This window comes from Hemiscyllium ocellatum, chromosome 5, assembly GCF_020745735.1.
Source record: "Hemiscyllium ocellatum isolate sHemOce1 chromosome 5, sHemOce1.pat.X.cur, whole genome shotgun sequence".
Classification (NCBI taxonomy): Eukaryota; Metazoa; Chordata; class Chondrichthyes; order Orectolobiformes; family Hemiscylliidae; genus Hemiscyllium; species Hemiscyllium ocellatum.
The window spans coordinates 87,182,030-87,209,549 of NC_083405.1; the positions used below are offsets into that span (position 1 = coordinate 87,182,030).

Sequence of the window (27,520 nt, forward strand, 5' to 3'; positions counted from 1 at the left end):
TTAAAAGCTTCCATAGTGAGTTGGAAAACTCAGTTGAATGATCAGCCTGACACAGTTTTTCAAAAGGAAGAAATTGGAAAGGCTATGGAAGATTGAACTGGAAGGTTGATACTGGTGGAGACCAGATTTAATAAAACTTCATTTAAATTGAAATAGAAGTACTTCCATAGTGCATTACATCTAATTCACTGAAGATATCCTTTTAATAACAAAATATTGTTAAGACATTGAAGGTCTCCTGGAAGCAGAATCCTTAGAACCATACAATGTAGGAGCAGAAGTAGGCTATCCAGCCCATCGAGTGAGCTCTGCTGTTCAGTGAGATCGTGGCAGTTCTGATAATCCTGTACTCCAATCTCTGATCTTTTTCACATAACTTGGTTCCCTGATTAAATATCTGTTTATTTGTGTTTTTATGTACTTCACAACCTGTAGTCTACAGCCCTCTAGTTGAGTTCCACAGATTCACTGACCTCTTGGAGAAAAACATTCCTCCTTATTTCTGCCTGAAATGGGCAATCCCTTACACTGATGTTGTACCCTCTGGTCTTTATCTCTCTCACAGATGAAACAACTTCTTAGTATCTAGACTGTCAAATGTTCTGAGTAACATCCCCTCTCATTTTTATATGGTTAGTAAGGTCTCTTACTCTTCTAAACTCCAATGAGCCTCCCCTCATTAAAAAAAAACCTACATATCCAGGATCAACTAGTTAAACATCCCTGGACCTGCCATCTGATGCCTATAAACTCCATTCACTTTATATTATACAGAAAGATTGTTGGCTCCATTTGCCTTCCCTATTACCTGCCGAATTTGAATGTTATCTTTTTCTTGCCAAAGTGCATAACTTCATACATTTTCCCACATTATATTCCATCCCCCAACTTCTTACCCTATCATATTTCTGTTGACTCCTTGTGTCATTTGCACCACTTATGCTTTTTTTCTTTGCAGCATCTGCAAATTTAATAATAGCACTCTCTCTTTCCTCATCCACGTCACTAATATATACTGCAAATAATTAGGACTGCAGCATTCCATCACTAGTGATAGGTTTCCATCCTGTAAATGCCTTCTTGATCCTAACTGTCTATGATCTACTAATTAGCCAATCATCTGTCCATGCTAATATACTTCCCCTAATAGTGTGGCATTTACCTTAAGTAGTTTTTTTTGAAATTCACATGTTCCATCCTACTGATTTATCCCTTATCTATTCTGTTTGTTATCTCCTGAAACAATTCTAATAAATGTGCCAGCATGAATTCCCCTTCATGATATAAAGGGGACTGTGCCTGTTTTTGTCTGGTTCTTGATGCTTTGTTATAACATACTTTTATAATACACGCTTAAACTTTTCCCAATGACTGATGTTTAGCTAATTGGCCCTTTTTGAATATGGGAATTACTTTGTTTTCTAGCCATCTGGGATTTTTCCACAGTCTTAAGGGTTCTTGGAAGATTACTACCAGTGCATCTACAATTTCAGTTGCTTGTGTGATGATGCTGCTCCTTTAACAAGGTTATGTTGTCCTTGGGTTTTTTCCAGAGAGGTCATAAAAGTCACGGGTTCTGAAAAGTCTGCATTTTAATGGGTTTTAGGGACAGTTTGATTATACTGGCCCAGGATATTGCCTCAAGAAAAAGTCTTTCGAGTTTTAAAAAAAACACTTGTACAATGAAAAGGGAGTGGTCAATTCTCCCAGCTCAGCTTTTCTCTGGTTTGATTTGGTTTTAGCAGTCTAGCTATTCACTAAAGGCAATCATGCAGTTTTGAAGATGCAGGACCCAAAGAAGCAGGTCCATGCTGACTCTCCCTCTCTCTGACTTCTCTTCTTTAAGACCCTGTTATTGATTTTACCTTTTGTGCCAAGGGGTGTTTATGGGAATTATTGCAAGTAGTGGGAACAGCTTCATTAAATTGCTATAATCTTTTTGGTTTTCAAATAGGTTAAGTCATTCTGTATTCTGTTCTCTTTTGTTTGTGTTTCATTTGATAATCTTGTAAATCTGTTTTGTTCAAAACTAGATTGGCCAGCTGCATCCCTCCTGGAATATCCAAGTTACACCTGCTTAAAACAACCAGCAAAGTTAGGGTGTGGGCTACTTTCTTGAAATGTTTTGAGGGGGTCTAGCTTGGTCCGGAGCACTTATTATAGCGACTTAGGTAAATAGTAGAAAAGGACCCTCTCAGTAAGGGGTGGATAAAAGGCTTGTATCAAGATTAAGTTGCTATATTGTTGTGAGATCTGGGAAGGGCCAATTGATCCTTTTTGTATGCCAAACTTCAATGATTCTATTTTTAATGCAGGAAATAGTTTCCGACAGCAAAAATGAGGAAACTGTGCATATGCAGCATATGATATGTTGACTTACTGCTAAATTGTTTGTGTAAGTTTCAGATTCTAGTCGTGGCATGTTGCTTTTATGAAAGCAGTATTTTTGGTGATTCTTAACATTGATAAAAGAATGATGATTAAAATGCTCCATTTAATCTTTATAGAAGCTGAAGGACCATGCCCCTCCCATTTAGTGGTTCTGTGTCGTGGGCGAGTATTTATCTTTGATACTGAGTATGACCATCACATCTTAACACCACCAGAACTTTTCAGGTTTTTATCTGCTTTTTCTTATTACATTATAAATAATGAAAATGTTGTAAACGTTACAAAATTTTGAATATGATACGGAAGTTTAAAGCATGTGTTAAACAGTACATTTGCATGTGGACAAGATTAATGCCCAGAAGAAAGGCAATGAAAAACCAAAACACAGGCTTCCATTTACAACGTAACTTGAAGATGTGAAAATGCTCAAGCTTCTGCAGAATTTTGAGTTTTAAAAAAATTACTATTCTAACTATTTTAAAAGTTACTGCTGATAGACTTGTATTACATGTTTAGATTTTCAAAATTGCTTGGGTGGTGACTTGCTAGTATGGGTTGATAATGAGACAGCAAGGAAAACTGGACTTCTGAAATGCGAGTGAACAAGTGGCAAAGCTGTCAATCTCCTTAATTAATCAGATTGAAAGATTGTGACAGTAACAGTGAATTCCAGAAGTGAGCTGCAAGTGACCTACCCTCGACATCAAGGCAGTTAAATCAAGGATTTAATGGGACGTGAGTGGAATTGGAATCCTACCTAGCACAATGGAAGATGGTTCTGGTTGTTGAAGGCCAATCCTGTCAGGACTTGTTGCAGGAGAACTAAGCTTGTGAATGTGGTCCTAGGTCAAGCATTCTTCCATTGCTTTCTCGCTGGTCCTTCCATTCTAAGGCAGAAAGGATACACTGGATAGAAACGGAGGTTCTCCCTTACCATTTCAAGTGCATTTAACTGAACCTCTAGTGTTATACTGAAGACGAGCCGGAGATTTATCCCTTAACTAGAATCTGAATAAAGCCATTATTTTTGAGGCTCTGCACAAATTGGCTGCTGTGTTTCCGACACTCCAACAGTAACTACACTTCAACAGTACTTGGCTGGAAAATGCATTGAGAGAATAAAACTAACAGCACCAGATTCTGGAAATCTGAAACAAAAGAAATTGCTTCTCAGAAAGGGTTTCTCAGCAGGTATGGCACATTTGTGGAGAGAAAGCAGAGTTAATATTTCAAATCCAATGACTCTCCAATTCGAAACTAACTGAACTGACCACATAAATATTGTAAGTATAAGAGCAGGTCATAGGCTAGGAATTCTGCAGGCATTATGACAATGACAGGAGGAATGCACTGATAAACAAATCCCACCATTCATCCAGTTGCACCATATGTATAAATGTTTGATTTCAGTCCCCAAAATGGCCAATTGTTTCCCTTTTTGTATTGTTGTTGATGAATAAAAGAGATTTTCACCTGGTTTCAGAACTCTGAATAATCCGCTTATTATAACACACAACTTAATCATAAAATCAAGTGCAACACTGGTTAACATTTGAGCTAGTATCGAGTTAGAATCACATCACTTTTCCTAAATAAACACACAACAAAAAAGACACAGATTCTGCAAAGATAATTAACAGAATCTTACAAGGTAGTGTGCAGCACATGCTCTGATGAGATTTGTACAAAATCACGAAAGAAGTCCAACAAAGCCTATCTTGATGTCAGGAGCATTTTGCTTACCTCTCTTTATGCTTTTGCTGAGTGGTGTGACATGTTTCTCACTAAGCAGTGTTGGGTAGTGAATTAAGGTGGATTATAATTTATTAATTGTCTTGATAATAGTTCAACTCACCGCATTAATGTTCAGCTTCCCACCTTCTCAAACAAGCTGGACGTTAAGAAAGGTCAAAGGAACAAGGAAGGCAATTAGAGATGAAATTCAGTGCAGTGGGTCTCCACAGTGGGTGAAAATGAGCTGCAAGGGTACTCCAAGATAAAAAGGAAATTTATCTCTAGCACTGTTTGCTGTACTCCAGTAATTTATCTTTATCATCTGAAAATGCCCACCCCCAATGTCAACTCTCTTTATTAATCAGGCAATCCTCTACCCATGCTAATATGCTGCCCATTTCACCAAAGACTGTAAATTTATCAAGTAGTCTTATGCACAGTACCTTCTCAAGTGCCTTTTGGAAATCCTAATACATCTCATCTTCTACTTTCCCTTTATCTATCCTGCTTGTTACTGCCTCAAAGAATTCTAATAAGTTTGTCAATTAATCTAACAGGCCTAAAGTTAATTTTTTTTTGTCTCCCTCCCCTTTTGAATAAAGGTGACATTGGCATATTTTCAATCCTGCAGGATGTTTCCAGAATCAATGGATACATGAATGATGACTGCTAGTGTGCCCACTGTTCTGCAGCTACTTTCCTTAATATCCTAGTTTATGTAAGACTATAAGATATGGGAGCAGAATTAGACCATTCAGCCCTTTGGGTCTGCTCCATTAGTCGATGTTTCTCAACTCCATTTTCTTGCCACTGTCATGTAACCTTTGATTACCTTACCAATCAAGAACCTATCTGTCTTGATTTGGCCTCTACAGCCTTCTGTAGGAATGAATACCACAGATTCATGACCTTGTGGCTGAAGAAATTCATTCTCATCTCATTTCTAAAGGGTTGTCCCTTCACTCTGAGACAACACCTTCTCTATGACCACTCTGTCTAGGCCTGTCAGTATTCTGTAAGTTTCAATCGGATCCTCCCTCATCCATCTAAATTCCGTCAAGTACTGAGCCGGAGTCCTCAACTGCTTCTCATATGATGAGTTATTCATCTTCACAATCATTCTTATGAATCTCCTGTGGACCCCCTCCAATGCTACCCAATCTATCCTTAGACACAGATTCCAAATGCGGTCTGACCAGAGCCTTATACAGCTTCATCAGTACATCCCTGCTGTTATAGCTTTCTTGAAATGAATGCTAAAGTTGCATTTGCCTTCCTAACTGCCAACTGAATCTGTATGTTAACCTTAAGAGCATCCTGAACTAGGACTCATTCCCTTTGTGCTTCAGACTTCTACAGTCTTTCCCTGTTTAGAAAGTAATCTATACCTCTTCTTCCATCCAAAGTGCATACCATCACATCCTTCCACATTGTATTCCATCTGCCACTTGATTGCCTTCTCTTAGCTTGTGCAAGACCTCCTGCAGTCTCCCTGCCTCCTGAACATACATTATCTGCAAACTTAGCAAAATTACTCTCAGTTCCTTCATCCAGATCGTAATATATAATGTGAATGGTTGTGGTCCCAACACTGACCCCTACAGAACTCAACTCGTCACTGGCTACTACCTTGAAAGAGACCCCTTTATCCTCACTGCTTTGGGCCAGTCAGCCAATCCTCTATCCATGCCAGTACCTTGCTTCTAACACCAGGGGCTCTTATCTTATTTAGCAGAGTCCTATGTGGCAACTTATTAAAGACCTTCTGGAAATCCAAATAGATTACATCCATTGGCTCTCCTTTGTCCAATTTGCTCATTACCTTCTCAAAGAATTCAGACAGCTTTTTCAAGCATGACCTTCCCCTAACAAAGCTGTACTGACTCAGCTCTATTTTACCACGAACGTTTAAGTATCTTGCAATCCCATCCTTAATACTAAACTCAAATCTTATCAGTAACTGAGGTCAGGCCAACTGGCCTATAATGGCTTGAATTCATTTCCTGTATTTAAATCATCTCCTCGTGTCTTTTTTTGTATTACTTGTTTACCCTTAATAAAGGAGTCAAAAATGTTTATGTTTGGAGACTTTACCATGTTTCCAGAGAGAGAGAGAGAGACTTGCTTGATTTACTTCCTTTACAATGAGTTATGTCTGTGAAAATAGAACTCAAGTCTGGAAAGCGGTTGATGAGGAACTCTTGCACAGCGGCCCCATAACCTATTTTCCCAAGCCAGTTTTTTCAACAATCAAGGGCCATCTCTTTCCTCCTTAAAACCAGCTTGCCCTTTTCTCCAACGATTTGACTTTCTGCACACAGCAGGTCGATCAAAGCATTAAACTGTTGACCTCATTCCCAAGAACCACATGTTAAAAACCCTTTTCAATCCAGACAGCATCCATACAATTCCATATCTTTAGTTTTTCCACATTGTTCGTAAATATAAATATGTATTTCCAAAATATGCAAGTATGTCATGTCTTGACCAGCGTTCAGAATGCTTGAAGGATTCACTCAAAAATGAAAAACACAATTAAAGAAAGATCTTCCCTGTGTTGAACAAAGCAAAATCTGTGAGGGGCTGATCCTGCAATCACTGATTCTGTCTCCCTCACGCTCCTTTAATTGCAGGATCTTTTTCACCCAAGTTTGCTGCTTCTTAGTTATTTGCTTCCATCAGAATATTGTACCTTTACATACCTTTACAGGGGTGGCACGGTGGCTCAGTGGTTAGCACTGCTGCCTCACAGACCAGGGTCCCAGGTTCGATTCCAGCCTCGGACAACTGTCTGTGTGGAGTTTGCATGTTCTCCCCGTGTCTGCGTGGGTTTCCTCCGGGTGCTCCGTTTTCCTCCCACAGTCCAAAGATGTGCAGGTCAGGTGAATTGGCCATGTTAAATTGCCAGTAGTGTTAGGTGCATTAAGGAAATGGGTCTGGGAGGGTTACTCTTTGGAGGGTCGGTGTGGACTTGTTGGGCCGAAGGGCCTGTTTCCACATTGTAGGGAATCGTAATATCCTATCAAGGCTATTGGAAGCGACCTATTGGAATGTTTTCAACTTCCATATTACTTAACTGATACAATAAATAAAAGGAATTGAAGAATATTCCCTGAGATAAGTTTTTATTTTTAATCCTCTATTTAACAGGTAGTTCCACCCCTTACCATCTCCACCTTCAATTCTGCACATATATATGACCTGCCAACATCACTATCTTTCCTTCGATTAGCTGACTACTAGGATATTATTGAAAGTATTTTATTGGGAACGAGTCCTCTTTTCTTTATCCCTTTTCACTTTCCTATTATAGGTAGATCTGTCTCCTGCACTTATTTTGTCTGCACCGCTGCAAGAAGATCCTACAGAGTTAGCAGAGGAACTAAAGTCATACCTGTGATATGAAAATTGCTCATGATTTTGATATTGCGTTAAGCTAATTTACAACTAATTTCACAATTCTCAGTGTGTCAAATTAAACCATTAAAATACTTAATTAAACCGCATGAATCTTCATTTGAAATTCTTTGTGGTAGCTGGATTGTAACTTATTAACTATTAGCAACTCCTGCTTATCCTTATCTTTCCAATGTAGACAACTGACTTACATCAGGAAAAGATGTGACAATGAACCTGAAGGACCAGGTGTGTCAGTGTTAACTTCTGAAGAAAGAACACATTGGGCAAAGGTAGGTTGAGGTAATTTCAGTTATTGTTGGCATTGGTAGCCTCCTTGTTGTTCAAATGTGGCCAAGTGCATAGCTGACGAGCTGGTGTATGGGAGAAGGATTCATATTTTTGGATCATTGGAATCTCTTTTGGAGTAGAAATTACCTGTTAAAGAAGGACAGATTGCACCTAAATTGAAAGAGGACTAATATACTGCAGGGAAATTTGCTCAAGCTGCTCGGGAGGATTTAAACTAGTAAGTTGGGAGGGTGGGCCCAGGGGTCAATGAGGAAAGAGATCAATCTGAGATGGGTACAGTTGAGAACAGAAGCGAGTCAAACAGTCAGGGCAGGCAGGGACAAGGAAGGACTAATAAATTAAACTGCATTTATTTCAATGCAAGGGGCCTAACAGGGAAGGCAGATGAATTCAGGGCATGATTATGAACATGGGACTGGGATATCACAGCAATTACAAAACATGGCTCAGGGATGGGTAGGACCGGCAGCTTAATGTTCCAGGATACAAATGCGACAGGAAGGATGGAAAGGGGGGGCAAGAGAGATGGGGCGTGGCATTTTTGATAAGGGATAACATTACAGCCGTGCTGAGGGAGGATATTCCCGGAAATATATCCAGGGAAGTTATTTGGGTGGAACTGAGAAATAAGAAAGGGATGATCACCTTATTGGGATTGTATTATAGACCCCCCTAATAGTCAGTGGGAAATTGAAAAACAAACTTGTAAGGAGATCTCAGCTATCTGTAAGAATAATAGGGTAGTTATGATAGGGGATTTTAACATTCCAAGCATAGACTGGGACTGCCGTAGTATTAAGAATTTAGATGGGAGGAGTTTGTTCAGTGTGTACAAGACATTTTTCTGATTCAGTATGTGGATGTACCTACTATTGAAGGGACAAAACTTGATCTGCTCTTGGGAAATACAGCAGGGCAGGTGACTGAGGTGTCAATGGGGAGCATTTTGGGGCCAGCGACCATAATTCTATTAGATTTAAAATAATGATGGAAAAGGATAGATCAGATCTAAAAGTTGAAATTCTAAATTAGAGAGAGGCCAATTCTGACAGTATTAGGCAAGAACTTTCAAAAGCTGATTGGGGGCAGATGTTCGCAGATAAAGGGATGGCTGGAAAATGCGAAATGAGATAACGAGAATCCAGAGAAAGTATATTCCTGTTAGGATGAAAGGAAAGGCTGGAAGGTATAGGGAATGCTGGATGACTAAAGAAATTGAGAGTTTGGTTAAGAAAATGAAGGAAGCATATGTAAGGTATAGACAGGATAGATCGAGCGAATCCTTAGAAGAATACAAAGAAAGTAGGAGTACACTTAAGAGGGAAATCAGGGGAGCAAAAGGGGGACATAGCTTCAGAAAATAGAATTAAGGAGAATCCAAAGAGTGTTTACAAATACATTAAGGACAAAAGGGTAACTAGGGAGAGAATAGGGCCCCTCAAAGATCAGCAAGGCAGCCTTTGTGTAGAGCCGCAGAAAATAGGGGAGATACTAAATGAGTATTTTGCATCAGTATTTACTGTGAAAAAGGATATGGAAGACAGAGACTGTAGGAAATATATGGTGACATCTTGTAAAATGTTCATATTACAAAGGAGGAAGTGCTGGATGTCTTGAAACGCATAAAAGTGGATAAATCCCCAAGACCCGATCAGGTGTACCCTAGAATTCTGTGGGAAGCTAGAGAAATGGTTGCTGGGCCTCTTGCTGAGATATTTGTATCATCGATAGTCACAGGTGAGGTGCCAGAAGACTGGAGGTTGGCTAACGTGGTGCCACTGTTTAAGAAGGGTAGTAAGGACAAGCCAGGGAACCATAGACCAGTGAGCCTGACCTCAGTATTGGAGGGAATCCTGCGGGACAGGATGTACATGTATTTGGAAAGGCAAGGACTGATTCGGGATAGTCAGCAAGGCTTTGTGCGTGGGAAATCATGTCTCACAAACTTGATTTGAGTGTTTTGAGAAGTAACAAAGACGATTGATGAGGGCAGAGCAGTAGATGTGATCTATATGGACTTCAGTAAAGCGTTCAACAAGATTCCCCATGAGAGACTGATTAGCAAGGTTAGATCTCATGGAATACAGGGAGAACTAGCCATTTGGACACAGAACTGGCTCAAAGGTGGTAGTGGGGGGTAGTTTTTCTGACTGGAGGCCTATGACCAGTGAAGTGCCACAAGGATCGGTGCTGGGTCCTCCACGTTTTGTCATTTACATAAATGATTTGGATGCAAGCATAAGAGGTACAGCAGTAAATTTGCAGATGACACCAAAATTGGAGGTGTAGTGGACAGCGAAGAGGGTTACCTCCATTTACAACAGGATCTTGACCAGATGGGCCAATGGACTGAGAAGTGGCAGGTGGAGTTTAATTTAGATAAGTGCAAGGTGCTGCATTTTGGAAAAGCAAATCTTAGCAGGACTTTTATACTTAATGGCAAGGTCTTAGGGAGTGTTGCTGAACAACGAGACCTTGGGGTGCAGGTTCATAGCTCCTTGAAAGTGGAGTCACAGGTAGATAGAATAGTGAAGAAGGTATTTGGTATGCTTTCCTTTATTGGTCAGAGTATTGAGTACAGGAGTTGGAGGTCATGTTGCGACTGTACAGGGTATTGGTTAGGCCACTGTTGGAATATTGCGTGCAGTTCTGGTCTCCTTCCTATCGGAAAGATGTTGTGAAACTTGAAAGGGTTCAGAAAAGATTTACAAGCATGTTGCCAGGGTTGGAGGATTTGAGCTATAGGGAGAGGCTGAACAGGCTGGGGCTGTTTCCCCTGGAGCATCGGAAGCTGAGGGGTAACCTTAGAGAGGTTTACAAAATTGAGGCGCATGGATAGGATAAATAGGCAAAGTCTTTTCCCTGGGATCGGGGAGTGCAGAACTAAAGGGCATAGGTTTAGGGTGAGAGGGGAAAGATATAAAAGAGACCTAAGGAGCAACGTTTTCACACAGAGAATGGTACGTGTATGGAATGAGCTGCCAGAGGAAGTGATGGAGCCTGGTATAATTGCAACATTTAAGAGGCATTTGGATGGGTACATGAGTAGCAAGAGTTTGGAGGGATATGGGCTGGGTTCTGGCAGGTGGGACTAGATTGGGTTGGGATATCTGGTCGGCATGGACAGGTTGGACTGAAGGGTCTGTTTCCATGCTGTACATCTCTATGACTAAGTTGTAGATGATTTAATTGTATTATGTGTATTCTTTTGTTACTAAAGATAAAAGTGTAGGAACAGCACAGATGACTGAAAAACTGGCAATTTATATTGTCAATGTTGCTGTATGGAGAAATCTTCAGCTTCCCATCTCTTGCCTTGCTCTGGATATGCCTGTGTTCCGAATTTAGCATGTGTTACAAGTTTAGCATGTGGACCTTAAAACATGCTCAACCTAATTCAGTGCTTGCCTCCATTTGAGCTGGTTGACTGCTGTATTGTTTCAAAAGCTGTCGTCTCCAATAGGACATTGATCCATACAGCACAGGAACAAGCCCTTCGGCCAAGCATGATGTTATTCTAAACTAATCCCATCCACCTGCACGTAGTCCATTTCCCTCTATTCCCAGCCTGTTCATGTGTCTGTTTAAATGTCCCAGAAAGTTGCTTTTGTATCTGCTACCAATTCCCCAGCAACATGTTCCACGTGCCAACCATCTGTGTAAAACAAAGATTTTACTTGTACATCTCCTTTTAAACTTCAGCTTAAATCTATGTCCACTATTTGATATTTCAACCTGGGGAAAGAGACTCTTAACTAACCACCAAATCCATATCTTTCCTAATTTTATATACTTCTATCAGGTTGTCCCTAGTCTCTGTTTTAGTGAAAACAATCCAATTTGTACAACTTCTCTTTTTAGCTTTTATGTTTCATTCCAGGCAGAACCCTAGGAAGCTTGCTTTACTACTTCTTCAAAACTGCCATATTCTTTCTTTAGTGTGGCGACCAGAACTACACACTCCAAATGTGGCCTAACTAAAGCTTTATACAGTTACAGCATGACTTGCCAACTCTGATACTTTATGCCCCAAACAATGAAGGCAAGCATGCTGTACCCCATCATTTACCATCCTGTCCACTTGTCTTGCCACTGTCGAGGAACTGTGGACTTGTACCCCTGTATCTGTCTGTGTATCAATGCTTGTAAGGATCTTGCCATTTACTGGACTCTTTCCTCTTGCAATTGACCTCTAAGATACATCGTTTCAAGTGAAGAGTAATGAACTTAAAAGAATAGATGTGCTTTTATCAAGGTGCTCGTAATAGACAGTCAATATGAAGCATTCCAGTGGCAGCACAAAGCTCATATGACTGTACCCTAGAAATGTGCCATAACTTCAGCCTCTGAGGAGACTCATTTCTTTCCTTCCTACATGAAATTGCCAATAGGTGACAAATTTCAGAGCAGTTTTGAGTTGTTACCTCAGATTTCTTCCACAGTGAGTTCTTTCTTCCTATAATCCAAAGTGTGCATTTATCTGCTCATTACGTGGAAAATTTGAATATGCATTGCCAGCGGAGGTGGTAGAGGCAGGCACAATAGTGTCATTTAAGATGTATCTGACAGATACATGAAAGGGCAGGGAGCAGAGGGATACTAATCCTTAGAAGATGGGTGACAGTTTAGGTAGAGGATCTGGATCGGTGTAGGCTTGGAGGGCCAAAGGGCCTATTCCTGTGTTGTAATTTTTCTTTGTTCTTTGAGTGGCACAAGAGTCAGGATTGATTTGTTTTAATTTTCTGGGATGGAATGTTAATTGTAGAGCCACTGCACATTTAGAGTGTGTCACTGCTTCTACTCAGTTTTTTTTTCAGTATGCACATTTGTTTAAGAGGAGATGGTGGTGGCATAAAATAATGTCTTTGGGATAGGAGTCCAGTGATTCAGACTTCATTATATTCATTTTACACTATGGCAGACAGTGAAATTTAAATTCAATAACATCTGGAATTAAGTACTAATCTCATGGCAGCAACGGAACCATTGTCAATTGTCATTTGGTAAACAAAATCTGGTTTAATAATGTCCTTTAGGGAAGGAAATCACCTGTACTTATCTGCTTTGGCCATCATGAGACTCCATGTGGTTGGCTCTTAACAGAACTTTGAAATAGTCCAGCATGCCATTCAGTTCAGGGGTGAGCAACAAACGTTGGTCTTGCCAGTGACATCCCATGCAAGAATGTTTTTTTTGCATGTTTTAGAATAATGTGCAATCTAGTGACGTATTATTCTGTTGTAAAATTGAGCAATCATTCGAGGCTAAAATTTATCTCGTAGCTAAATATATTAATAAAATCTCTGTTCAGTTACCAGGGTCTAGTGATGCGAAGGGTATTGGACATGCAGCTTTTCAGTATTATCTTTTATATGGCAAGTTGGTGTTGACCATCTGTGAAATATCTCTAAAATTTATTCTTTGGTTTAGATGCATGACAGAACAGAGAAATATATTTTCCTTCACTCTGTAATTACTTAATTATGTGTTTTAAAATTCAAAACATTGCACTCCGACCAATATGTTAGCAAAACCCAAATGAGACTTGACTCTCTATTGAGTGGTTTGCTTTGAGTGTACTTGGTTTGTACAATGGCAGAAATAATAAAAACAAAGAAAACATTATGATTTGTTTTTGACAGACAATTTTGAGTTGGGGATTTTTCAAACACCAATCTCTGCCAGGATAATTTTCTTTTTAACATTTTGATGCAGGTACGGGAATATCTAATTAGCTTGGATCAGAAGAATCTGACTATATTGGAATACATTCAGAGTTCCTTGTTCATACTCTCACTGGATGATACCAGTCCCCCTGCATCACCTGAAGACTATTCTCAAGTGAGTAGATAAACTATCTATAGATGTGATGCTTGTAGTTTTATATGGAGCTTCCAAATGAAAACAGGCTGAACTATTTGGAATCTGTGTGTGTAACAGGTATAGAAATAGAAATCATGGATGACCAGAAGAATCTTGGATTTTCATCATTTTTCATCTCTGTAATCTCCAGCCCCTCTCCCCTCCAAGATATGTGCACACTTCTAATTCTGATCACTTGAATCCCTGATTTTAATTGCTTTCTCATCAGTGACCATGCCTTCAGCAGCCTGAGTTCCTCGTTCTAGAATTTCTACTTTAAACTTGGCCATCTCCCACCTTACATTTTTCCTTAAAGCTGGTCCTTAAGACAAATCTTTTTGACCTAGCTTTTTCATTAATTGCCCTAATAGCTCCTTAGATGACACAACACTGTCTTGTTTTACAGTGCTTCTGTTTTTGTTGCCTCAGATTACTTGTCATTTCCCTGTGAATTCAGTATACCCCTTAAACTTCTGTTGAAAATGAATGCTTTACATTAACTTGGCATGAGTAATATTTGGATATATTGTGTATGCATGAAGAAGCAGTCTGAATTGCATTTTGTTTACTACTTTCAGATATGTTTATCAGCACTAACTGGAAACCCAATTATACGATGGGGTGACAAGTCATACAATTGCCTCAGTTTCGCCAATGGAACTTTTGGTTCAAATTGTGATGTAAGTGAATTTAAATTGAAGAAAATTGTACACTAATGCAGGAATCGTTGTATTGAGAGCTGTCTTAAACTGCACCTTAAAATGAAACCTAGTTAATTTTTTGTTTATTGAGCAGGTAAAGGTAACCAGAACCGTAGAAAAATTATTTAATCTATTTCAATAAGGTCTTAGGCACACATTAAAGACGGTTAATGCTTGGTTTATTTAGCATTATGGCTGAAAGATAACACCTTTTGATTCTTATCGCTACACACTTAGAGATAAGGACTATTGTCATTGAGTCACACAGAATAGGAACAAGCCCTTTGGTCCACCATGCCAATTAACAAACATCAAGTTACACTAATCCCATTTATCTTCACTGGGTCCATAGCCCCCACTGCCTTGGCTTTTTTAAGAGCTTGTCCCGATGCTTCTTAAATATTTCAAGAGTACCCGCCTCCATCACCATCTCGGGGAGCATATTCCACATTTCTACCAACCGCTGGGTGAAAAATGTTTATCTTGGATCTCCTCTAAATCACTTACTCCACACCTGAAACTTATACCTTCAGCCACACCTACCGTGGGGAAAATACTATTTTCCAGTAGTATTTAAAACAGAAACACTTTAGTGATGTCATGTAGCCTAAAAGGTGGATTATTTGGTTCTGTTTTGTTACAGCATTCTCCTTATGATGCCATGGTAATGGTTTCCATGTGCTATTACATTGATCAGACTATCAAGTCCGTGGAAGGCAAATGGAAGGTATGTAAAGAGAACAAAAAGCGTCTTTCATCATCTCACTCGCTCTCTCGCTCTCTCGCTCTCTCGCTCTCTCGCTCGCTCTCTCTCTCTCTCTCTCTCTCTCTCTCGCTCTCTCTCTCTCTCTCTCTCGCTCTCTCTCTCTCTCCCCCCCTCCCCCTCTCTCTCCCCCTCCCTCTTCTCTGTCTCTCTCTCTCTCTCTCTGTCTGTCTGTCTGTCTGTCCAGAAATGCTGCCTGAAGTAAGTTCAGCTTTTCTGTTTTCACTTGTCTGTCAGCAATTGGACTTTTATGTTCAATTTTTTTATACCCCATCACTCAAACTTTTAATGACGCTGTTTCCTGTTTCTTGTAACCAAAATTAAGATGTTAAAACTTCTGCTGTAAAGATTTTCTTCAATGCTTCATTCATTTAGGAAACCACTACTGAGAGATGCAGCATGGGTATGTTACAATGCACTATTCTGTCATTTTGATGCTCGCCATGTTTAAATCCTATTGCCCTAACAGTGCCTTAAGTGGGTTACACTTAAGGATATAGGAGCAGAAGTGGGCCATTCAACCTTTTGAGCCTGCTACGCCGTTCTAGATTGTGGCTGATTGTCTACCTGGTTCCTGTGCTAGTTCCATATCCCTTAATGTCACTATAAAATTGAAATCTGTCAATTTCTGTCTTGAGCTTATTAAACAGTTGAATTTCTACAGCTACAGTTGAGATGCTGGAAGACTGGAGGGTGGCTAATGTGCCATTATTTAAGAAAGGCTACAAGAAAAGCAAGGGAACTACAGACAATTGAGTCTGATATCAGTGGTGGGTAGATTGGAGGTGATTCTGAGACAGTGTCTACATGCATTTGCAAAGGCAAGGATTGATTAGGAATGTCAGCATGGCTTTATGCATGTGAAATCATGTCTCACTTGACTGAATTTTTTTTTGAAAAAGTGACCGAGAAGTTAGGTGAGGGCAGAGGGGTGGACTTTAGCAAGGCCTTCGACATAGTTCTGGATGGTAGACGCATTAGTAAGGTTAGGTTACGTGGAATCCAGGGAGCGCTAACCGATTGGATATACAATTGGCTTGATAGGAGACAGAGGGTGGTAGTAGACTGTTGCTTTTTTGGGCTGGATGCCTGTGATCAGCAGTGTGCTGCGAGGATTGGCGCTGGGTTCACTGTTGTTCATCATCTATATTCTCATCCAAATCATTTATATAAGAGGCACAACGAGTAAATTTGTGGATGTCACTAAAATTGGAATAGTGGACAGTAAAGAAGGCTTATCCAAGAGGACAATATGATCTTGATCAACTGGGCCAGTGAATGAGGAATGGCAGATGGAGAGTAATTTCAACAAATATGAAATGTTGCATGGTAAGACAAACCAGGGCAGGACTTGAACAGGGCTGTGGATACTCTCGTCGAATAGAGAGACTTAGAGGTACAGGTACATAGTTCCTTGAAAGTGGTGTCACAGGTAGACAGAGTAGTAAAGATGATGTTTGGCAAACTTGCTTTCATCGGTCAGAGCATTAAGTGCAGGAGTTGGGACGTTATGTTGCGGCTAGACAAGATATTGATGAGGCTACAGTTAGAATACTGCATACAATTCTGGTCACCGTGTTATGGGAAGGATATAATAAATTGGAAAGGATGCAAAAAAGATTTACAAGGATGTTACTGAGACTAGAGGGTTTGAGTTTTAAGGAGAGTCATGGAGTCACAGAGACATACAGCACGGAAACAGATCCTTCAGTCCAACTCATCCATGCCCACCAGATATCCAAACCCAATCTAGTCCCACTTGCCAGCACCTGGCCCGTATCCCTCCAAACCCTCCCTATTCATCCAAACCCTCCCACTTCCTCTAGCAGCTCATCCCATACACGTACCACCCTCTGTGTGAAAAGGTTGCCCCTTCGGTCTCTTTTATATCTTTACCCTCTCACCCTAAACCCATGCCCTCTAGTTCTGGACTCCTCCCCCACCCCAGGGAAAAGACTTTGTCTATTTATCCTATCCATGCCCCTCATGATTTCGTAAACCTCCATAAGGTCACCCCTCAGCCTCCGACGCTCCAGGGAAAACAGCCCTAGCTTATTCAACCTCTCCCAATAGCTCAAATCCTCAAACCCTGGCCACATCTTTGTAAATCTTTTCTGAACTCTTTCAAGTTTGACAGCATCTTTCTGATAGGAAGGAGACCAAAATTGCACGCAATAATCTAACAATGTTCTGTACAGACACAATATGACCTTCCAACTCCTGTACTCAATACTCTGACCAATAAAGGAAAGCATGCCAAATGCCTTCTTCACTATCCTATCTACCTGTGGCTCCACTTCCAAGGAGCTATGAACCTGCATTCCAAAGTCTGTTTGTTCAGCAACACTCCCTAGGACCTTACCATTAAATGTATAAGTCCTGCAAAGATTTGCTTTCCCAAAGTGCAGCACCTCACATTTATCTAAATTCATCTGCCACTTCTCAGCCCATTGGCCCATCTGATCAAGATCCCGTTGTAATCTGAGGTAACTTTCTTCAGTGTCCACTATACTTCCAATTTTGGTGTAATCTGCAAACTTACTAACTATACCTCTTGTATTCCTATCCAAATCATTTATATAAATGATGAAAAGTAGTGGACCCAGCACCAATTCTGTGGCACTCCAGTAGTCACAGGCTTCCAGTCTGAAAAACAACCCTTCACCACTATCCTCTGTCTTCTATCTTTGAGCCAGTTCTGTATCCAAATGATATGTTCTCCCTGTATTCATGAGATCTAACCTTGCTCAGCAGTCTCCCATGGGAACCCTTGCTGAATGCCTAACTGAAGTCCATAATAGATCACATCTACCACTCTGCCCTCATCAATCCTCTTTGTTACTTCTTCAAAAAAACTCAATCAAGTTTGTGAGACATGATTTCCCACACACAAAGCCATGTTGACTATCCCTAATAAATCCTTGCCTTTTCAAATACATGTACATTCTGTCCCTCAGGATTCCCTCCAACAACTTGCCCACTACCAACTGGCTCACTGGTCTATAGTTCCATGGCTTGTCCTTACCACCTTTCTTAAACAGTGGCACCACGTTAGCCAACCTACAGTCTTCCGGCGCCTATCTGTGACTATCGATGATATAATATCTCAGTAAGAGGCCCAGCAATCACTTCCTGAGCTTCCCACAGAGTTGTAGGATACACCTGATCAGGTCTTGAGGATTTATCCACTTTTATGCATTTCAAGACATCCAGCACCACCTCCTCTGTAATATGGACATTTTTCAAGATGTCCCTACATTCTATTGGGACTTTTTTCCCTGAAGTGGAGGAGTCTAAGCCTACAGAGGTTTATAAATTCATGAGGGGCATAGAAATATAAATAGCAAATGTTTTTTTCCTCAAACTAGGGGAGTCCAAAACTAGAGGGCATAGATTTAAGATGAGAGGGGAACGATTTAAAAGGGACCTGAGGGATAAGTCTTTCACACAGAGGGTGGTGCATATATGGAACAGACTGCCAGAAGAAGTGGTAGGGCGAGTACAATTACAATCTTTAAAAGACATTGTGACACGGACATAGATAGGAAAGATTTAGTGGGATATAGATCAAATGCAAGCAGATGTGACCTGTTCTGTTGAGGAAACTTGGTTGATATGAACGGGTTGGGCCAAAGGGTCTGTTTCTGTGCTGTTTGAAACCATGACCACCCTCTGAGTAAAGAAATTTCTCCTAATCTCATTGCCTAATGGCTTGTCCTGGTTCTAAACCCACAGCCAAGGCAGATATTCTTTCTGCATTCCCTCTGCCTATCTGTTTAGGACATGAATGTGAAATTTATTCTATGCTTCAGAAAACACAGGCCCAGTCTCCTCAATCTCTCTTCAAAGGACAGTTCACTCTTCCAGGAATCAGACTGGGGAATCTTTGCTATACTCTCTCTATGGAAAGATAACACTTCCTTAAGCAAGTGGTTAAGAACTGCACAGAACATCCCCTGATCTACACAGTATTCTGAATGATTGTAGCAAGATGTCTTTGTTCTTGTACTTCAATCCTCTTGAGATAAAGCTTAACATACCATTTGCCTTCCAAATTGCTGGCTGTACCTCATTGCTAGATCTCTGTGACTTTTGAACAAGAGCACCTAGATCCACTTCAACATTAATATATCCCAGAATCTCACCATATTCTATAGCAATATTCTATATCTTCATTCCTCCGACCAAAATGGATGATCTCACACCTGATCATAGTGTATTCCATCTGCCATACTCTTGCCCAAGTACCCAGCCTGTCTAAATCCTCTTGAAGTTTCTTTGCATCGTCCTCACCACTCACATTCCCACCAAATTTTAGTTCATCTACAAATTTGGAATTATTACAATTTTCATTCACAACTCCGTTATTGATATGGATTGTCAAAAGTTGGGATCTAAGCACTGATATTTGCGGTCCCTTGCTGGTCAGTCTGCTGACCTGAGAATGACCTATTTATTCCTGGTCTCTGCTTTCTGTCTGTTAACCAGTCTTCAATGCGATGCTAGCATATTAATCCAATTCCATGAACTTCAGTTTTGTTTACTAATGTCCTGTGTGTGGGGCTTCATCAAAGGCCTCACATAATATAGATACATTGAATGAGTGGGTAAAGGACTAGCAGATGGAATACAATGTTAATAAATGTGAAGTCATGCATTTTGATAGGAGTAATAGTAAAAAGGATTATAACTTGAATGGTAAAAAGTTGTAGCATGCTGCTATGCAGAGAGACCTGGGTGTCTTTGTGCATGAATCACAGAAGGTTAGTCTCCAGGTACAGCAAGTAATTAGGAAGGCAAATGGAATTTTGTTCTTCGTTGCTAAAGGGATTGAGTTTAAAAACAGTTAAAAGGTTATGTTGCAGTTGTACAAGGTGCTGGCGAGGACACCCCTGGAGTACTGTGTGCAGTTTTGGTCTCCTTACTTGAGAAAGGATGTACTGGCACTGGGGGTGCAGAGGAGGTTCACTAGGTTATTTCCAGAGTTGAGGGGGTTGGCTGAAGAGGAGAGACTGAGTAGACCGGGATTATGTTCATTGGAATTCAGAAGAATGAGGGGGGAATCTTGTAGGAACATATAAAATTATGAAGAGAATAGATAAGATAAAAGTAGAATGGATGTTTCCACTGACAGGGGAAACTAGGACAAGAGGGCATAGCCTCAAGATTAGATGGAGCAGATTTAGAACTGAATTGAAAAGTAACTTTACCCAGAGGGTTGTTAATCTATAGAATTCCCTGCCCAATGAAGCCGTTTGTGCTACTTCAGTCAATGTTTTTATAATTAAGGTTTTTTTTTGAACAATAAATGAATTAAGGGCTATGGTGAGAGCGTGGTAAGTAGATCTGAGTTCACAAAAAGATCAGCCATATTCTTATTGAATAGCAGAGCAGGGTCAAAGGGCCAGATGGCCTACTCCTGCTCCTAGTTCTTATGTTCTAAGCCTTCTGAAAATTCAAATTCTCTACCTCTTCATGATCAACTCCATGAGAAACATCCTGAAAAAATGCTATCAGATTTACTAAACATGATTTCCCCTTAAATTCACATTGACACAGTCCAATCAGACTTTTCTGAATATCCAACATACACATCCTTTCAGTCCTATTATTCCTTTTTTTTCTAATCTCTTTGTTCCACATGCTTGATTGACTCTTGAATCTGATTTATTTCAAGGAATTTCTAGTGGCTTCCCTCAGACACACGGCACATTATAAAGTACTTTAAAATAGAGTAGAAGAGTTGAATGTTTTTTAAATAGGGGAGGACTGCAGAAAGCTGCAGCACTGAGAGTTTTGAGAGCCCGGGCCCATTGTTTGCAAAAAGCTGGTGTCCAGGTTCAATGATTAACAGTGAAGGCAAATGGAATATCGGCCTTGGTTTCAAAGAGGATGAATTATAAAAATAGGTCTTGATGAAACTATATAAGGCACTAATCAGACCACAACTGGAATACTGTGAACAGTTTTTGTTCCCCTATTAAGGAAACTGATCAAGATTAAAATAAATTGTCATTGGAGGCAGTTCAGAGAGGGTTCATCAAGTTGATCCCAGCTATGGAGTGATTTTTCTTTTGTGGACAGGTTGAGTAGGTTGGGCTTGAACTATTTGCAGTTGGGAATGAAATATACAAAGATATATATTGGGATGAAATATATAAGATTCTGGGGGCTTGGCAGGGTACATGCTGAGAAGTGGTTTCACCATGTGCGAAAGTCTAGAACCATGGGGCATAATTTCAGGGTGAAGAGTCGCTTTTTGAAATAAAGAGTTGAGGATTGTTTTTTTCTCAGTGGGTAGTGAACTTGTGGAATTCTTTACTGCACAGGGCTGCACATTAAGTGAATGCAAAGCTGAGAATTTTCTGATTAATAAGGGAATCAAGTGTTATGGGGTAAGACAGGAATACGGAGTTGAGAATTATCAGGTCAGCCATGATCTCATGGCAGAATGGACTTAGAGGACCAAATGATTTACTTCTGCCCCATGTCTTAACATTGTATTTAATTAGCTTCTCTCCCATTTCACTATCTCCTATTATACATTCTTGTGTCACTGCCAGTATTCAACACATATTTGTCTTTGTTAATCTTTTCCTTTTTACATATCTGTACAAGATTTTACAATCCATTGTTATGTTGTTTGCTATTTGACATTAATATACTGTTTCCTATATCTTGATTAATTTTTTAGCTCTCCTTTGTTGAATTGTAAAATTCTCCCAGTCCCAGGTTTATAACATCTTTGGCAACTTTATAAGTCTCTTCCTTTGATCTAGTACTATCTCTTCTTTGAGTTTTTAGCAGTACTACTCTTGCTTTTCCTATTGGGTATTTTTTGCTTTAATGGAGTGGATTCACTGGATTTGCTTTGACTATGTGAACCTCAAAGTCACTCATGATTACTGCATTTCCCTTACTACATGTATCTCTAATTTCCACATTTAGATGTGCCTTACATTACTATCGTAAACCATTTTGCTATTATTTACTGTCCCTTGCTGTTTTTTAGCTCTATCCAATCAGATTCCACTGTTTTCTTATAACCAGAGATGCTATCCCATAATATCAACACTACTTCACCTCCTGTTTTCCTTTTTGCCTACTAAATGACAAATATCCTTTATCATTCAGCTCTCAGTCTTAGTCCATCTGTAGTCATGATTCTAAAAGCAATTAAATTTGCCTATCTTGCTGCAAATACCACATTTCATTCAGATAGAGTGGTTTTAGTTGTGTGCCTTGGTAATACTATTGTCATTTGACCATGATTTGTTTCTGCAGTTCCCTACTTTTTCTTTTCAGTTTACTACTTCCCATGACATGCTTTGTTTCTGTTCAATTGGAATTCTGTCGAGGGTTCACATCTCTGTGACATGGTGGTTTTATCCTTCTCCATGAACATATTAGTCCCTGTACTGTTAAGGTGTAATCCATCCTCCTTGTACATGTCTCACCAGAACCAGTCTGAGTACCAAGAAAAGACCCTCCCTCTTGCAACATTTTTCTAGCTTTATATTTGTTCAGCCAATTTTCCTGTTTCTCTAATCACTAGCAGATGGTACAGGAAAAAAACTCTCAAGGTTAATGCCTTTGAGGTTCTCATTTTCAGTCTTGTTCCAAGTTCCCTAAATTTTATTTTCAAGACTTCACCCTGCTTTTTATCTATGCAGTTGGTACTGTCATGAACCATGATCTTTGGTTGTTCACTCTCCCTCAAAACAATGTCCTCGAGCTGCCATGTGACACCCTTGACCCTGGCATCAGAGAAGCAACATAACATCTGAATGTCATGTCTACCACTATAGAAATGCCTATCAATTCCCCTAACTATTATATCCCTTCCATTATTATCCTTCCACTCTTCTTCCTTCACCCCATCCCCACAATTACAGTACCACAAGCTCAGTTTTTGTTACACTCTTCTAATGAACCATCCCCTCACCAGAAGATAAAATAGAAAGCTGGTTAGTGAGTGGGACAGTTTTGCGACTCTTGCACCATCTGCCTGAGCTTTCTAGCTAATGTCGTGGGTATTTTGAGCAGGTAAGAGTTAATGCTGTAAATGTGCTATATTCCTGATCTTAATCTATTATCATCAGTTTGTTAATTGTGCTATCCATGTAGTTCTCAGCTTTGTGAATGCACTATAGGGATTGCAGATGCCACTTGAGTTTCAAAACCTGGATCTGGTGATTTGCAGTTTGAAATACTACCAACACATGTCAATGTAAAGTATTTACAATTTCACACATGGCACAGGATGGGCATTTCATGCTGCCAAATTGTCCTCCCATGCCTTAAATCTCCTTTCATCTTATTTACTTTTAACTGGAGGTGAGAAATCAGAAACTATTCACAATCAGCTCCGGTGAAACTAGATAAGCCTCTGATTGTCTGTCTTGAGGTCCTCATCTTGTCAGTTCAAGCAAATAAAACGTAAAAGAAAATCTGAGATCTAGCTATTTAACTCACTTTCTTTCTTGTCCTGAACTACTAGGAAGTAAGTACATTTCTGTAATTTTATGTAAACACGTTGTTGGCATTATTTTAACTGGAATCACCTATTGTCACCATTGTTTTCATACAGTGGGTTTTCAGTCTTGGAAATCATTGGCTGAATGTGCATATAGAAACAGTGCAAATGATTGGTTTTCTTTTCCAGCGTCAGCTGTTAACTCAAGAACTTCTTTTCACCTATCAAATCTGTTTGTTTCTTGGGTTGAACCCCTGTTTGTCAAAGAGTCAGGCTTCCTATATAAATGATTTGGCATTTTCTGAAAATTATTTGGAAGCTCTACTTCCTAGTGCTGTCACTGGTTCTTAAGAGATTATTTTTCACTCTTCCCCATTTTTATTTAGCATAAATTTACAATTCCATTGACTTGTTTTCTGCCGTTTTTAAGTACCTATTCCCTTCCCTCCCCTGTTCTCAAACTGTAAGAATTAGTGTCACTGATGTTAGTGGTAGAGTACTGAATATCCTTACGAAACTTGTACAAAATAAATTAACATTTAGATTATCAATGTTAAAAAAACTTTCATGAATAACTAGTGGTGAATATTATAAGACCATGTTAGATGTTATCTGTTATTATCGCAATTTGTAGAACAATATCTTTGAGTCATAGATTGGTAGAGTCATCCAGCACAGAAACAGAACCTTCGATCCAACTCATCTATGCTGACCAGGTTTCCCAAACTAATCCAGTCCCATTTTGCTGCTTTTGGCCCATATCCCTTTAAACCTTTACTTTTCATGTAAGTATGCAAGTATCTTTAAATGTTGTAACCTGCATCTACTACTTTCTCTGGTAGTTCATTCCATAAATGCAACAGACCCAGTGTGAAAAAGTTGCCCCTCCAGTCCCTTTTAAAGCTTTCCCCTCTTACTTTAATCCTAGTTTTGAACTCTCTTACGCTAGGGAGAAAAGATTTTGCAATTCACCTTATTTATGCTCTTCATGATTTTAAAAACATCTATAAGGTCAATCCTCAATCTCCTGTGCTCCAGGGAATAAAGTCCCGGCCTATCCAGCCTCTCTTTACAACTCAACCCCTCCAATCCAGATAACATCCTTGAAAATCTTTCTGCACCCTTTCCAATTTAACAATTTCTGATCACTCTTCCAGAATTGTTCGCGTGCTCTAAAAGTGATCTCACTAAAGTCCTGTACAGCCACAACATGATGTCTCAACTTTTATACTCAATGGTCTGAGCAATGAAGGCAAGCATGCCAAATGTCCACTGTCCGTCTATCTGTCATGCCACTTTCAAGGAACTATGTATCTGAACCCTGAGTCTCTCTGTTCGACAACACTCCCTAGGGCCCTACTGTTAATTGTGTAAGTCCCATCCTGATTTGTCTTCCTAAAGTGTAACACCTTGCATTTATCTAAATTAAACTCCATCTGCCACTCCTCGGCCCAGTGGCCCAGATGATCAAGATTCCGTTGTAGTCTTTTAGAATCATCTGTAAACTTTCTGTCTACGCCACCTATATTCTCACCCAGAATATTTATATAAATGACAAACAGCATAGACCCAGCACTGATTCCTGTGGAACACTGCTGGTCACAGTACTGTTGTCTGTAAAACAACCCTCTTCGTTAGTTAGTGACCTACATGCTTGATCACTGCTCTTGGGGAAGACAGTAGTGTATTGGTAACTTCAATGCACTCGTAATCCAGAGAGCCCAGGTCAGGGTTCCTGGGTACACGTGAGATCAAATTCCACTGTGACAGCTGGTGAAATTTGAATTTTCTAAAACCTGCAATTAAAAGCTAGTCTAATGGAGGCCATGTAAACATTGTCAATTGTGATTTTAAAAAAAACCATCTGGGGTTCATTAATGTCCTTTATGGAAGGAAATCTACCATCCTTACTTGGTCTGACCTATATGTGGCTCCAGACCCACAACAATATGGTTGACTCTCGGATGCCTTCTGAAATAACCTAGGGAGCCAATCAGCTCAATGAAAATTTAGAATGAGCAAAATGTGCTGACCTTCCCTTGCACATTCTGTGTACAAGAATTTTTAGAAAAGATAAGTTCATGGCGCAGGCTAATTTTTGCTATTCTAAAGAATCAAATCCTCATTAGTTTATAGCATAATGATACTTGTGTTCTGTTAAAGGTCTTAAGCAGTTTATATATGCATATAAACTAAGAAAAAATGTATATTGTAGATAGTCACTAAGAGGACTTATTCAACTTTACTGTCAAGGGATCAACTGCAGTTCGTGACTTTGCATGGCCAGAGGAGCTGGTTTTTGTATTGGATCAGAAGGTTCTCAATGACATAGATCAAGCTAAGCAACAGTATTACAAGCAGGTAAGAATTATTTCTGTAAATGAGCCAAATAGTCCTGAATCCCAATAATGACATAACTACTTTCCCATGAAACATATAGGCTAATAATGCAATGTAATCTGATAAAACCTGATGTCTTCCTGATTGATGAATGTTATGAGCCATAGAAGAAGTAGCCAGGCTAGGATCCAGAAGACTGTTTTTATCATTTCTATTATACTCACATCTTGGCCTTGCTGTCCTTCCTTTTCACTGTAATCTCCTCTCTCCCTGGAGACCATTATAGTTCCTTCAACTCTATAGCTATGTCTTAAGTATTCCCAAATTCTGTCTCTCCGTTGAGCATCTGTGTGTTTTTTAATTAGGTAGGTTCTACACTCTGGAACTCCTACCTTAAACCTACCCATATCTATCTATCTCCTTTTATGTCATTCCTTAAAACATCCCTCATTGACCAACATTCTGATTAAGTCTTAATCTGTTGTGAGGTGCCAAATAATTTGCATGTTGACACTACAGTGGGGAAAGTTTTGAAGCAACAAACGCTGATCTCGACACTCGCGGCCCATTGAAAGAATGAAGGAAAATAGAATTCTTTAGACTATTATATTAAGACTGTATTGCTCATTATTTCTGATCGTATTCCAGCCAAATTGGACAGAAGTACCCATGTTCTTGATTTACAGTTTGGTTTGAGTTACTGAGACATTGCTGATATTGATAGAAGTATAGAAAATAACTGCAGGAGTAGACCAAAGACCCTTTGAACCTGTTCCACTATTCAATATGATCATTGCTGGTCATCCAAGTCAGCAACGTGTTCCCTCTTCTCCCCATACCCTTTAATCTTTTTAGTCCTAAGAACTATATAATCTAACTCCTTGAAAGAATTCAACTTGTTGGCCTCAATTACTTCCCGTGGCAAAGAATTCCACAGGCTACCACACTCTGGGTGAACAAATTTCCCCTCCTCTTAGGCCTATTTGGCCTACCCCACATCCTTAACTGTGACTCCTGATTCTGAGCTCCTAGTCATCAGGAACATTGTTCCTGTGATTTCTCTGTCTAGTTATGTTACAATATTATAGATTTCTATGAGATCCCTCCTCTTCATTCTTCAAAGCAATGTTTGATGACAGTGGAACTTCTGAGATGACATTGCATATACCCATTCAGAACCACAAAGTTCAAGTCTATATATCATTGCATCATGCATGTAACTCCACACTGCACTGTAAACAGCAAGGGTTGAAACAGGAATGATCAGTGCTGGAGGGGAGGGGAAGGAATGGAAAGGGGTCGGGGGAAAGAGAGTTGAAGGTGAATGGAACGAGAGAGAGGGGAAAGGTCGAAATGGTGGGGAGGATAATTGAGATCACACTGAAGGGACGGGCCAAACAGGTCTCCTGCAATCATCCTGTGACCACTTTCTTCTCCCACATCCTGATCTCCCCAGCCACATTCCAACCCCCAACCTACAACTTGATCTCTTCACCCCCTCCTTCCTGAACTATTCTTCCCCCTCTCAGCCTGATCTATTTCCAC

General features: G+C 39.9%; 1 protein-coding gene across 5 annotated transcripts in view; it reads left to right on the top strand.

Moving 5' to 3' along the window:
• crot (carnitine O-octanoyltransferase) overlaps positions 1-27,520 on the top strand; it is an 84,207-nt gene that overhangs the window by 40,276 nt on the left and 16,411 nt on the right. For all 5 annotated transcript variants that reach the window (XM_060824953.1, XM_060824952.1, XM_060824954.1 and 2 more), the window contains 6 exons: positions 2,508-2,616; positions 7,721-7,814; positions 13,549-13,674; positions 14,274-14,375; positions 15,040-15,123; positions 25,889-25,996. In XM_060824953.1, coding sequence (XP_060680936.1) covers positions 2,508-2,616; positions 7,721-7,814; positions 13,549-13,674; positions 14,274-14,375; positions 15,040-15,123; positions 25,889-25,996 — 623 coding nt within the window. The remainder of the gene's footprint in view (positions 1-2,507; positions 2,617-7,720; positions 7,815-13,548; positions 13,675-14,273; positions 14,376-15,039; positions 15,124-25,888; positions 25,997-27,520) is intronic.